The sequence below is a fragment of the Erigeron canadensis genome, chromosome 5 (genome assembly GCF_010389155.1).
Source record: "Erigeron canadensis isolate Cc75 chromosome 5, C_canadensis_v1, whole genome shotgun sequence".
NCBI lineage: Eukaryota > Viridiplantae > Streptophyta > Magnoliopsida > Asterales > Asteraceae > Erigeron > Erigeron canadensis.
Window position 1 is genome coordinate 41,661,257 of NC_057765.1, and position 14,431 is coordinate 41,675,687.

At 33.2% G+C, this 14,431-nt stretch overlaps 2 protein-coding genes across 2 annotated transcripts; one reads left to right on the plus strand and one right to left on the minus strand.

The window, feature by feature from the left end:
• The first annotated feature begins 3,874 nt into the window (after nt 1–3,874).
• LOC122599800 (light-harvesting complex-like protein 3 isotype 2, chloroplastic) lies at nt 3,875–6,037 on the plus strand. Its single transcript, XM_043772385.1, has 3 exons — nt 3,875–4,321; nt 4,947–5,084; nt 5,651–6,037. Exons 1-3 carry the CDS (start codon nt 3,964–3,966, stop codon nt 5,884–5,886), a joined length of 732 nt encoding a protein of 243 aa, XP_043628320.1. The 5' UTR covers nt 3,875–3,963; the 3' UTR covers nt 5,887–6,037.
• Nucleotides 6,038–10,842: 4,805 nt separating this feature from the next.
• LOC122600297 (trihelix transcription factor ASIL2-like) lies at nt 10,843–12,364 on the minus strand. Its single transcript, XM_043773003.1, has one exon. The coding sequence runs from the start codon at nt 12,065–12,067 to the stop codon at nt 11,024–11,026; it is 1,044 nt and encodes a 347-aa protein (XP_043628938.1). The 5' UTR covers nt 12,068–12,364; the 3' UTR covers nt 10,843–11,023.
• Nucleotides 12,365–14,431: the final 2,067 nt, after the last annotated feature.

Below are 14,431 nucleotides of genomic sequence, written 5' to 3' on the forward strand. Positions count from 1 at the left end.
ATCTATGAAGATGAAGTGAAACAATTGGTTATGGTTGCATAGTATTTTGAATTCAAGTTGGTTTTACTTAACATTTTGTCAAGATCTTAATGAAGTGATTTCTTCTACTTAAATTTGTGTTCTTGGTGATATTTGTGTTCTTCAATAGTGGTACTAGTTGAATGCAAGTATTATTCTAGTTGTTTGTCTATGAACAATTTTTGCTAGGTCATGGTATGATAGTAAAGAATATAAGTTTATTAGAAATTAATTTGTTAAGTGAATTTAACGGTTGGTGGTACCACGTTTCTTTCACAAAGATAAAATTGTTATTTAAGTAGTCAAACAAACTAGTTAGTTCAAGGAAGTGTAATAAGGTTGGTGGTACCACTTGTTGCAAGGAATTGAATTGGCTAGGTGATTGAGTCGATTTTACAACCAGAGTGCACGCCGGGTGTGTTTTAGTCTTGTCACCAACAATATTGAATTTTGAGCTTAAACCATATGCAACCTAAACTTCTTGTGTAGCGGATTCGACATAGATGGCTTTTTAATTATTCGTTACAACTCAAACTATTTTCGCTTACTCTTGATTGACACCGGTTGAGTATTTAAGTTATTTTACTTGTCGATTAATTAGCTTTTTGAAACGCAAAGTAACAACTCGGTCACAAACTAAACTTTCTCTTGATTTACATTTTTACAACCTTAAGTACAACATTTAGTCCTTGTGTTCGATCCTGGTTTTACTCATTAACTATACTACATACGAACGGGTACACTGCCCGTAAGTGTGTGGTAGACAGTAAACGGTAGATCTTGTTATAAATTATTAAACTCGATTTCACACATCACATTCTCACTAAGGGACTTTCAATTAGTCAACACCAGTTTCTTTGTGACAAGTTGGGTTTATATGATGTTTTTCACAATTAAGCTATAGGGGGTGTTAATTATATAGCTTAATTGAATGATATATCTTGTGTTTATTCTTATTGTTATTATCAGAATTGTGCAGGTTTTGAGAAATAAAGAAGTGAAGGGACTCAAGTTGTTCAAGACTCAATCTTGGAGCAAAAGGACTAATAGAGAAGAAGAGGAAAGTCGAAGGGTGCTTGATGTAACTTATTTATCCTTAAAAGTAAATCTAGGATGCCTAGATCAATAACATTCTCTGCCGTTTTCTCTCTTTGTTATCGTTGTGTCACATCACCAGATATTTTCGATGTGATTGTTTAAACGGTTTAGGGTTTGTTCATTTAAATGTTTTTTGTATTAAGATTGTTATCCTTGAAGTATTAATCATATGGCTATTTCTATATTTTGTGTTCTTATTGTTGAATCCTCTCGAATAATATTTCGTTTATATATAAGTTTTAAGTAATTTCTTCAATATGTTGAGTTGTTCTTCATATCACCAGTTTCACCCTAGGAGTTATCTTTAGTTTTGATTGTGACTATTTAATGTTTAGTATTTCTGTATGTCACACGTTTAGTATCAGTTAGTTTGTAAGGCTATATATAGCCATGTTATATATTTTGTGAGATATGAATGAAAAAATGAATCAAGTCCCTAACGTCTCTTTCTCTATATTTTCTTATCTAGTTTCTTTTGGCCAACAAATTGATTGTTGGAACCACATCATGTTCAAACGGGATCAAGCGGACATGATCTGTTTATATTGTGCGAGGAATTTAAAGTTTTTCAATTAATTGCTCTTTTCAATTATTTTGAAACGAATCAAACGATCCCTTATTGGCTTTATATAATGTTAGTATAGGTATGGTACATTTAACATGCTTGAATTATTATTATTATTGTACTCTCTATTTAACATTGTAAAATTAAGATGATTTATCGAGTGGTAATTGAGTCTTAAAAATGGAGCAATGAATAAGTGACTAGTATATAAAGACAAAAAGTAAGGGGATAAGGAAAATGTAAGCAAAGATAGAATGATTTTTTTTTCCGCCCTTGCCGTTTATTCTGATAATAGCACGGTACCCGCACAATGCGGCGGGGGTTGTAACGACAACAGTGTGGTGGTGGAGACGACTGTTGGTGGTGAAGGCGGCGTCAAATGGTGTAGATAATTGATGTAAAATGTTAATAAAGATATTTTGGATAAATGACTGATATTGTAATTTAATCATTAATGGTATTTTATATAATTCCTCCATAACTTTTAAAGAGATGGTTGTTTTATTTATTAAATAGTATAAAAGTATGGATTAGGTGTATTAAAGAATTAAGATTAAGAAATAAAGGTATCTTGGGTATAAAAAAGTACTGAATTTCCTAAAATAGAGAGGTCAATATGCTTTATAAGGGGTTATTGACAATGAGGATCAGGTTTTTCATCATATTTTAGTAAGGGAAAATTAATTAGATGGTCAAATTGTATACACTATATCTTAATTTAGACGCCTACAAAATAAATGACCTTAATGGTCATAAAATTCTTACCACCTAACACCTTTGGGAAGAAATAAAATTAACCAATGAAATTAGATTTAGATTTTAATTCACTAAAGCATAAGTCATATACGTTCCCATAAATCTTTTTTTTTTGTTTCCGATTAAAAAAAAACGATGCTTTTTCTTTCATAAATCTTACATTTCCTTTGTTTACATATACAAATTGATAATGGATAATTTTAAGATTAAACTTATTCAACTTTTTACAGTTTACTTGAAAAAATAATATATATAAAAGAATGATTGAACCCAAGTTTCAACTTTAAATTGGAAAAACATTAATCCAAATGTCTCATTTGGTTAATATTGCTAGTAGCATTTAAAAACCATGCTATTGAAATATTGATATGAACTTTAAAGTTTAGAATTTAGATATAGTAAAAAAAAACTCTTCAGATTATGAAAAATGTATGCATCATATTAATGTATTATTCAATAGCTGCATTTATCTCGCTTCATGTAGAGCTCGAAAGTCCAATTTTGTTAAATATTTTGAAAGAATGAGAAGTCTAGTATAAATTTATGGAACCCTCATGGACATATGTCATCATTTGACTGATTAGTATTATTTCTTATCAAAAGTGTTAAATGGTAAGGGTTATATGACCATATAGGTAAAAAATTATATAGGTAACCAAATTAAGATATAGACCATAGAATTTGATCAAATAGGTAATTTTCCCTTTTAGTAAAGCTATATATGCAAATGCTTGCAAAAGATCAATGATATATGAGACCATTTGATAAGTTTAAAAGTTAGATGCCTAACATATGATATCACTTTTCCTATATTAATTATAACTTTTTGATATATGAATGTTTGCACGAATTAGACTAAATTAAAAAGAGTGATTTAAAATCATGAGTCAGTTTCGGGTGCCAACCCAATTAGTCCAAATGTATCATTTTTGTTGCAAAAGAGTAATGAAATATGTGACTAATTTAGAAAATTTAATCCATCATCGATTTTTATTTATAGAACAAAAGGATTTAACAATCATGTATAGCAAAACGCATAAACGGATTGAGGCGTTTCTAGTTTAGCTTAGTGGATAAGACAATACATGAAATCTAGCGAAATGATATCTTGTTGAGCATCATTGAACTTATTCCAAAACACTCTTGAGATTGTATCTAATTGCATTCGAACATAAAAACCTCATGTGTGGATATAAAATCTCCCGGTAATCGTGATTCATATATTGGAAATCCGATTTATTAAGAAAAAAACTACTCGTATTTTATAAGTATTGAATACAATATACATATGTATGAGTAAACCGGGTAAACTGTAAAGTAGTTGGAAGCTGAAAAACTTTTAAAATTCTCACCAAACCTTCAAAAAGTAAAAATTCTACTAGTCCTTGTGTCCTACTAGTAAACAAATTTCTCAATATCTTCAACCCATCAATTCTGAGCCTTAAAGATATCTTAACAATCACCCACACTTAAAAAAGAACACACACACAATGCTCTGATCTTTCTTTTGCAAAAATTGCAAAACGATGTCGTCTTCAATGGCTTTATTTTCATCAACCCCAACAACAAATCTTCATTCTTTTTCATCTTTATCAAAAACCCACTTCCCAATTAGCCCATTTTTGTCTCTAAAGCCACAAAGGCAGCTGCTTTTTGTGTCTGTTAGAAGTACTGAAAATGGGTCTGGAGCTGCAGCTGCCATTGTTGTTGAGGAAAAGAAAGATTCTGAAGAAGAGGGTCCGGTTGGAAATGGAGCTCCGGTTGCTGAAGCGGTTGAGGAAGTGGTTGTGAAATTTGAAGATCCGAAATGGGTTTCGGGTACTTGGGATTTGAAACAATTTCAGAAGAATGGAGCTACTGATTGGGATGCTGTTATTGATGCTGGTGAGATATTGCACTCCATATGTTTGATAAAATGTCTAAATTAAAGTTTTTGTTTATTTAAGGTTTATTTTAGAATGTCTAATTTTATTAAAGTTGCTTAATTTTATTAACATGCCTTGAATTGTATGCTCCCAATATTGAACTTTAGCTTTAATTCCAACTTTAGGCCATAAAAATTGTACTTTGGGGGTGTTTGGGATTTGCTTATTTTAAAGCGGTTATCTGGTTAAAATTAGCAGGTATCTTATGTGTTTATTCCTAATAAAATACGGAGTAACTGAGTAAGTAGATTAGCAGTAATCCCAAACACTCCGTAATGAGGATGACCCTTCTGTATACTTATCTTTTTATGAAAGTTTTATAGTTTTTGCTTGAATCATATGTTATGTACTTGTTAAACTCCTTGAAGATGATATTGATCGTAAACTCCGTAATATCTGAGTTCTGAGATGCCTTTCTTTGAAGATGATATTTTAGTACATAGTCTCGCCCAGGGTTTAAGTGTTTAACCGCCTAAGTATGCTCAGTTAAGCACGTAATATATATACAGTTTTTTTCATTTTGGTCATTTGCTTGGCTATATTGATGGTCGTTTAACATGATAAATTTGGCTACTGATTTGCAGAGGTTAAAAGAAGGAAATGGCTTGAAGATAATCCAGAATCATCAAACAATGACTTCCCTGTAGTTTTCGACACCTCCATTATTCCCTGGTGGGCATGGATGAAGCGGTTCCATCTTCCTGAAGCTGAACTACTCAATGGTTAGCCCATCATCTCTTGTTCTTTTATTTTTCCTAAAAAAAAGAATTATAGAGCTCTCGAGGTCACATTGATGTAAGACAGAGGTAGTCCAAGCGAAACAAGTAAAATGTTATATGAAAGAAAACATAAAATTCGTGCCTAAGAGTACGACTGATAAAGAGATTAAAACACGTAGCCAAATCAAAGTTAAAAGTAACAGAGAAAGTATGTTAGTCACGTGTCATGTATCGAGTGGATTACATATTTTTTTAGGCATATCATAGATCATTAGTCTGAAAGACTCGTATCTTTATGGGTTTCAAAATGGTCTTTTATATAGGATGATGCTCTTTTTGACACCTTAAGTAGAAACTTAGATGAATCTGAAATCCTCTACCGAAGGTATACCTTAATTGAAGTAAATCATTGGATATATGCAATTTGCATTAAGTATTAAATATCATAAGAATATATAAAATAAAAAATCTTGGAATTATGTAAGCATCAAATGTTTGTTGTGGTTTCAATTATGAGAAATTGAGTTATATGGTCCTCATTGATCCCACATTTAACTGCTATTTTGCAGGCCGAGCTGCAATGGTTGGGTTCTTCATGGCTTACTTTGTGGATAGTTTAACCGGGGTTGGTCTAGTTGACCAAATGGGAAATTTCTTCTGCAAAACATTATTATTTGTAGCAGTAGCTGGTGTTCTTCTGATCCGAAAGAATGAGGATCTTGATACCTTAAAGAAACTGATTGATGAAACAACTTTTTACGACAAGCAATGGCAAGCAACTTGGCAAGACGAGAAGAAAGAATAGAATTTGACAATGAGTGATTGGTAAAGTGAGAATCTTGTTATATTTATTGTAGATCATCTTTGTTGTAGCTTATGATTTGATGCTTCATTGGTGTTCCTGTAAGGCTGTAATGTTACATTTGGAATCAGTATAAGATTACACAACTTTGAAATGGTTTTGTTGGTTAGCCTAGATTGACCAAACCTTGGACAAGGGCACGAGCCTAGTCGGACATTTTAACCTTATTAATCGACTTCTATGCGAAACTTTCGATATCCGAGATATCTTGGTAGGTTGCATTTAGTAGTAGGAAGTACATTCTTTTAATGCATAAGATAAATATGTTAATTCGGTGCCATAGTTTCTAAGTTGAGGTGTACTAGTTAGACCAAGAAATTGATTGAAACTTTATTGGCTGGGGTGCTAGTACTGCACTACTGCTTGCTTACTTCTTTTAATAGCAATCCATACCAGAGTAAAATATGATACAAGAAGAGAGAATGATAGGATAAGTCACTTTTATATAGTGCTATGTATATTGCAAGGGGTTTTCTATAGACATCCATGTGACATGTCTATTTACCAACATATTTCTAAGACATATGAATGATATGCTTAAATAGTTAAACATGAACCCGAAATGCACATATCAATAGACAGTGTTTGTTTAAGATTTCTAGTGACCTTAAGCGAGATAAATTTCAGGGGCTTAGTTTACTAACCTAAAAAATACAAAAAAAGAAAAGAAAAAAGTACCTGACTAAACATGAGGCTCCGAAGGAGATTTTATGGAACTTGCTACTGTTTAATAGTGAGTTGAGTTTGAACTCATTAAAATGGGACCATTCTGAGGGCTAATGATTATTTATCATCAAGAGGCAAGAGTTATAGGATTTATTACTATGATTCTTTTTTCCCCCTAATAATGACATTAGCCCAAGTATCCAATACATTAAACCCACTATAACAAAATTTGGAGGCCTCCAAAATATAGAGGCCTAAAGCAATGGCTTGACTTTTATATACCGTTAGGCCGGCTTTGTCAGTAGAATCGAGATATGTATCTCAAATTCATAGATGTAATATGAAAAAAATATATATATTACATTATGCCGGCTTTTTTGGATTTTATAATCGCTGCATGGAAGCAACGTTATAAAATGGATTTTGGGTTACCGATATGCGGCTCAAGTTTTTCTTTTTTACTTGTAACTGAACATGTAGAAGCTTATTTTTTTTGTATGGTTATGTACTTTTAAACCCCATTTGGTCCCTCTATTCGAGTCCTTATGTTGTTTCTTGTAATGGTATTTTCATGTATGGTTATGTACTTCTAAACCCCATTTGGTCCCTCTATTCGAGACTTCGAGTCCTTATGTTTTGTAATGGTAAATAATTCAGCCGATGAGTTTTTAGTCTAGTTATCCAAGGAGGGATGGGAGGTTTTGGATCTCTGTATGTCCCAAATTTAAATCTTAGTATTGACGTTTAATTACTAATAGTGAAAAATTGAAGATAACTAACAGTCTAATCCTTGCGGTTCAAATAGAATATAAAAACAGTAATATAATATAGTTTTTACAAATAAGAAAGAATATACATTGAAAAATAAAATTTAACTTTGAGGCCTGTATTTATGATCATGGTATCAATGCTCAACCAATTTTTTCCTTAAAAAGCTAATATATGTCCATTTGCTAACCTTACATACTATGCTAGCTTTTTTTTATAACCAAACATTCACTTACACAAAAAACATGTGTGGGCCGTGTAATATGTTTCATGCTTCAACTTTTATAGATCTCTTTCAGTTTTGGTGGCCATTATATATATAAGTATTAAATTGAAAAGGGTTAAACCTGCCCTGCCCAGCGCAGCCCATGACAAATGGTGTTACATGAGTCATGAGTTCGCATACGTCCAAACAACATTGTGTTTCCTTTTCATTCACATATATAAACAACAGAATACATGTATTTAATCCAAAAATATATACTAATAATACAGTTTTTAACTTCTTTATATATATATAGTTATTAAATAAAGTACGATAATGAAAGTATTTAATACATTTTCAAATGACAAGATGTATAAAGAAAATAAAACACAACACATTCTAGAAAAAAGTTTTAAATCTATCGACGACGGAAAATAGAAAACGAACGTATTAGTCATGTACTTTGTTCTGATGTCTTATTATAACTTTTATAAATTAAACCATATATGTTTACTGGTAAGTAATTTTATCATTCGTTTATTAATGCTGTAATGTGATTGTTAATCAGATAACACGTGAATATAAGCTTCAAATAATAATCACTTGATCGGGTAGAAGAAAAACTAAATTGGTATTTAATATTATTTTAGTATTATAATTAACAAATGTATAATAAATATTATGGATGTTAATATTTGGAACTATGTGTGAATCAGCATGTCCTTTCGGTTAACGATCAACCCCAAGAATATGCAGCATTGACTTACTTGGCCAGCAACTATAAACTTGTCTATCGATCATTTGCCTACTTCAATTCGTCGTATATATTTTAAACGGTTTTTGTGTTACTAAACATGTATTGAAACATAAAATAAAATTTTAATTAATATTATTGTGAGGAACCGGCCAATTGTTTTCTTTCTATGTATCCACATAAATATGTTAAGTTGTTAACATAGTTCGTATCAAGTGTTTCTTTGTTTATCTATCTTGATTGCCCCTCCTCGATCATCATGGTAATTAACTATCTCTCACTATATATTACCTTTATTATAAGTATGTATGCTAGCGTATATATATTTATTCATAAATCGCTACGTGGAGTTTGATATGACAAATTGTGGTTGATTGACAACACGTAGATGACATGTTGCAAAGAAAAGGCGGTTTTGGTGGCCGTTTATGAGGAGAAGCCAAGGAAAAAAAGATTAACAAGAAACAACCACAATAAAACTACTAGTAGTATTAAACATCACCACCATCATCACCACCATTATCACCATCACCACCTCCAAGTCCACGATCCAAAAAGGGGTGGTCAAGGTAGTAACCGTAAAGCCGAGCTTCTTAGCTACTCGAAACATCTTCGACAATCTTCAAAGCTCGAACCATCTACATCCGATCATCGGCCCAATCCCTTAGTAGCCCCAGCCACCAACGAGGGACAACACACTCCGGTAATTAATTTTATATCTTGCCACAAATATAAATATCACGAATAATGATATATCCTGCTAAAATTTCACTAATAAAACAGGTCTTCAGAGACTGAAAAACCAGTCGTTGTTGATTAGTCAGTTACTACAGTTTAGTCATAGAAATTAAGTAACAACCTATATAAAACAGGAATATTAGTCTCTATTATTCGGTCTTTGAAGACCTGTTTTTTTTAGTTTTTCTTTTTGAAAAAACTTTGTAACTATAGAATAAGTTATTTCTCTTGCGTGTATGTGGACGTGGAGAAATGTACTAAATCTATCGCCCTCAATTACAAAGATCGTTTCAGAATGGACTTTGTCATGTTTTTGGTTCCTAAAATAAATGTTGCAAGTGAAAATGATAAACATGAGCAAATGATTATATATAGGTTTATTCTTGACCATTGTTGATGTAGCATTTATATAAAGCTGAAATGGTTTGTTACTTGTATGCAATTAATTGTGTAGGCAGTTCATGATCCAAAAAAGAAAAGGCTAAAGAAGCAACCGAGTTGTTTGGATATGAATAGCATGTTCAAGTGTTTTGCTATGTCACAAGCTAAGAAAAGGATAAAGAAGAGGAAGAAGAAGAGAAGCGGTGATTCCTCATCAAAGAACACGAGTGTGGTCATGAAAACATATACAAGAACACAAAAAGGAGCACGTCGATTTTTCAAGAAATTGATGGCAACCATACAAAAGTATAGGTGAAATGATCAAAGTTACGGTTTTATCGATCCATTTTTTGTATGACTTTGGATCGAAACTTGTTTTTAATTACCATAAACATTATCCTATATTCCTATATGTATATTGTTTGCGTATGTTTGACATATCCTGATTCTACTGTTGTGTTTATCTCATAGATATAGTACACCTATTGGCAAACTTAATGTAATTTGTTACTTCACTAAACGTGGATCCAAAGACTATATCATTTAGAAACTAGTGTATTACTCCTATTTCTTTATCTTGGAATGCATTTCGTATACGAATATTGCTTTTACTCTAGACTAAAATTACAAAAATGTGTAGTATTATTTATTGGGAAATCAATAAACTTAATGGAATGTTCCTCTAAGGCTTACGTGTAAGGCCCATTACTATGTTACTCCAATTTTGGTTGGCTAAAAAACCAATAGCCCTTGAAGACCAATGAGCTTATCCTAAACTCCCAATTCAGAAGTATCCATGAACTAATCAATACACCAGCTAGCTGATAAAATATTAAAATGAGACCTCGAAAAATTTACTTACAAACAAATTATGAATAAATTTTTACAAACATTAGTGTTTTACTCTACTTGTTAACTAGACCATGTATGTCAAATGTTTTAATTCAAAGTTATACAGTCGTAAAACAAGTTCTTAGTTCATTATCCAACTGAAAACTGGAATGGAACAGAGTTGTCTCATTTCTCAAACTTTACACATTGTTTCTCCTAAGTCCTAACTGGATTCGGAATCGTTTGGTTCTCGGTTCCACTTACCCATTTTACAACTTTGGTTTAATCCGGTACCGACACGTTTACAACCCAATGCACATGCCCCGTTCAAGCAAATTCAAGCCTCCGGAGAACAAGCAACAAAGCAAGTGTAGCTGTGGACCATGTGCAAATGCTTCACCACAATAAGCAATTTCCGTTTTTTAACCACTGGCTTGGTGCAATAGGGACCAGATTGACCATAGGTCCTCACTTGATTGCCATTTTGCCATATAGCAACTAGACATATACTAAAAAATATAAGTGTATTAAACTAGTACTGCATAGCATATACACATTCTTATAAACTAGATCATGATATAACAACAACCTACAAATCAGAATACAAAAGTCACAAACTGTCCTGCATCACTTTATACATCTGTTAAATCTATACTACTTACTACTAGATAGTAGATACACATTCTTTTAAACTAGCTTTCGTTCATTCGTTTATGATATAACAAGTTAACCGGCACCTACAAATCCACCAAGGGTGCCGGCAGCTTCCTAGACTCGACCACACCTTTCACAAACGCGTCCACAATCTGTCTTTGCGATTCTAGTAACAACCGACTACGTTTCATCTCCGACTCCATTCTCATTTTCTCAATCTCCCTAGCCATATCAATCTTCATCATTTCCGCTTTCATAAACCCGTCTCCTAATAACCTAATCGACGCCACCACCTCCGACATTCCACCCTTCTTCTTCCCCTTCCCCTTCTTCACATCCTTCCCATTCGGTACCGAATACTTCTCATTTCGATATTCCCCTCTTGCCACATTCTTCCTCCTTGGCACTTTAAACCACATTTCACCATCATCAACATCTTCATTATCATCATCGTCACAAAGTACCTTACTAAATTTTCTTGGCCTAAGTCCGGGTCGACCCGGTTCGTTGGAAACCGGTTCTTGCACCCCGGGTTTCGCCGTAACCCTGGGTCGAATGTTCTGAATTTTGGGGGTTTCTTGAATTGGGGTTTTTATTAAAGACCCGTTATTAATACGATTTGAAACCTTAGAAATAAAATTAGGGTTTTGTTTCTTATTATTTTTAGCAGGTAAAATTGCTAATTTTTGAGCTTCCGAGGGTTTAAACCGAATCCCACGACCCGGGTTTGACCCATTGTTATTCCGGGTTTTCAAATTAACCACCATTTGATCACCGGGTTCAGACACATATCCGTTATCCAAAGCTTCCATAGCTTCAAAATAAAACCAATTAGAAAAGAACTTCTCACCGGCGAACGCGGCGGCGCGTTGCTGTTCAGCTCGATGACGCTGGCGGAGCTTCTCAATCTTGTGACGGCACTGAGCGGAGGTTTTTAACGGCATGACGTCAGGAAAAGCATCGTTAACCTTTTCCGCCACCGCATCCCAGTCCGTTGTACGGAGGAACGCGCGGTGGAGCGCGTGCCATCTTTCACGGTAAGCTTCGATGAGTGAAAGTGCCTCGTCGCGTGTCCAGCAGGGCGGAGGAAACTTGCGTGTCGGTTTTTGACCGGCGGTGGTTGACATACCGTGGACCGGTGTATGGTAGCAGATCTGCGGTGCAGGTTAGCAAATGATGGTGGTTGTTTGGTGGGAGGATATTTTTTGTGGTGAGAGTGTGTGTGTGAATTGAGTTGTAAAATAAAGTGTGAAAAATAAAAAAGGTGTGGGGGCTAAAATGCACCGATTGGTGACGTGCAACAACACATATAATAGTAGTAGTTTTACCGTCCCACCATCAGTAGTTCACACACACTATCATTCGTTCATTCATTGACGGTGGTTCGTTCTATAGACAAAGTTCAGTGGTCCGGCTGATCATTCTCTCTTTCTTTCTAATCTATAGTTATATATATGATTTGTTGTCAAACAAATATCTATCTTCTTTTTACTGGAGTGATAATATATGGTTTTATGTCTGCCGCCACCTATTATATTCACATTTAAATAAGACTATACAAGTTTTAAACTTAAAACTGTCGAGTTTTAACCACCCTCGTGGCCTGGTAATAAGATCAGGCGCGTCTCCAATGATATTGGTCTATATAATATCGTGATGGACGGGTGGTAAAGTAGATAGCATACGAGTAGCCAGGACCCAGGTAAAATGAATTATGCTTGTTTAGACTGTATATGCATCTAAATAAATCGAAGACTTACCATATATGAATAACCTAAACATTAGAAGTTAATTAGGAACCTCACTTGTTATTTGATTGGCCAAACTTGACTCCAGTTCTTATGAAATTTTTTTAATCATGGAGCTCTTTCACTTAAGCCTGATTAATCAATTTGAAGCATGTAGCCAATTGGCCTTTAATCGCATAGTTTACCTTTGGTATAAAGTTAGCTTATAAAAACAAAAAACAAAAGACAGCATGATGTTGATTGAAGATATACGATGGATCATTGTAAACTGAGCTGGGATAACGGAGTCTAATTACTTTTGGTATCAAGTTAACTTTAAAATTACCGAATTTATACAAATGTAACGGTTGTAATTGTGTGAGGGGCTGATAACGAAAAACAAATGACAAAGCGATGTTGGTTGACGATATGATGCACTAGCTTTATGTATACATCCTTATTATTCTTTCTATTTGTGAAGTTCTCGTGTACGAATGCAATGTGTCTAAACTCAACATTTCTTCGAAAGCGAAAGTTTGTGGCTGCTACTCGTTGTCAAACAATTAAGAGGCCCAAAAATGGCCTAGTGATTTGTCCTAGGTTCGATTTGTATACACCTGAGTAACAAAATGCTGTTATTCTGAAATAACATTAAGAAAAACTACATAAACTTTTCATCATAATTTCACAGTTAGATTCATTTATTAATATAATTGTTTTGCTGTTCTGAAAAAAATAACAAAAATTATAGGTTTTTATGTAAATTTTACCATATACTTTCAAGCAAATATCAAAATAAACTTTCTCTAACGAATATATGCAAATATATAACTATTCAAATAGAGTTAACCAAAAGTCTAAAATACACTTGTTGTCTTCATATTTCAATAAAACGTATCAATCAAAATATCATTTGACATTACATTATGTACCTCCTACATATAAGCTAAAATTAATAAAACTATACGTTAACTACCAATCATGTATTTTCTTTTTGAACGACAACATTTTGTTATTAATAAATTATCAAGAAGTTAAGAGTTTACATAACAGAAATGAGAAAGTCACATTAGAAAGTGTTTCACGAATTGTAATCTAAATCTTTGTATTTTGATCTCGCGGTTAACCATACAAATGTTGAATGTTTAGTGTCTTCATATATTCGCACTGGAGTGGTATTATTGTTAGAGAATGTTTTGTTATTTCGGACCTTCTATATAAGCCAACCCATTATGAGTATTATCAGACTAATCAATTGAACCTTGATGGAAGAGGCCTCGGAACTAGTAAATTTGTAATGAAGAGATTTTTTGTTTGAAAGGCAAAAACTGGAAGGATTTTCCACCAAGTAGAGATAATCATAATATCATAAGATAATCATACACATTTTATAAATAACTTCACTATTGATACTGGTGTAAAATAGTTCATAATTATTCAAAACATAATCAAATAACAGTTATGATCTCATAAATCTAACTATTCTCGACAGGATATCGGACTTGTTAGTACATATGCGGACAGGTAGAGTCATCATCTCATGAGAGAGCGACTTTATACTTAACAATTTAAAATGCTACAAACACATCATGTTATTGAATTTGGTACATGAACAAGAAGATTTATATTCGATGCTTCACTGCCACAAAGACATAAACTGAAAATTTTCCTCAACAAGGTACCTTTTTTTTTTATTATTATTTTCTTTTTTAACTTTTGGTCTAATGGGCTGAAGAAAGCCCAAATATTATAATGGTTTTTCCA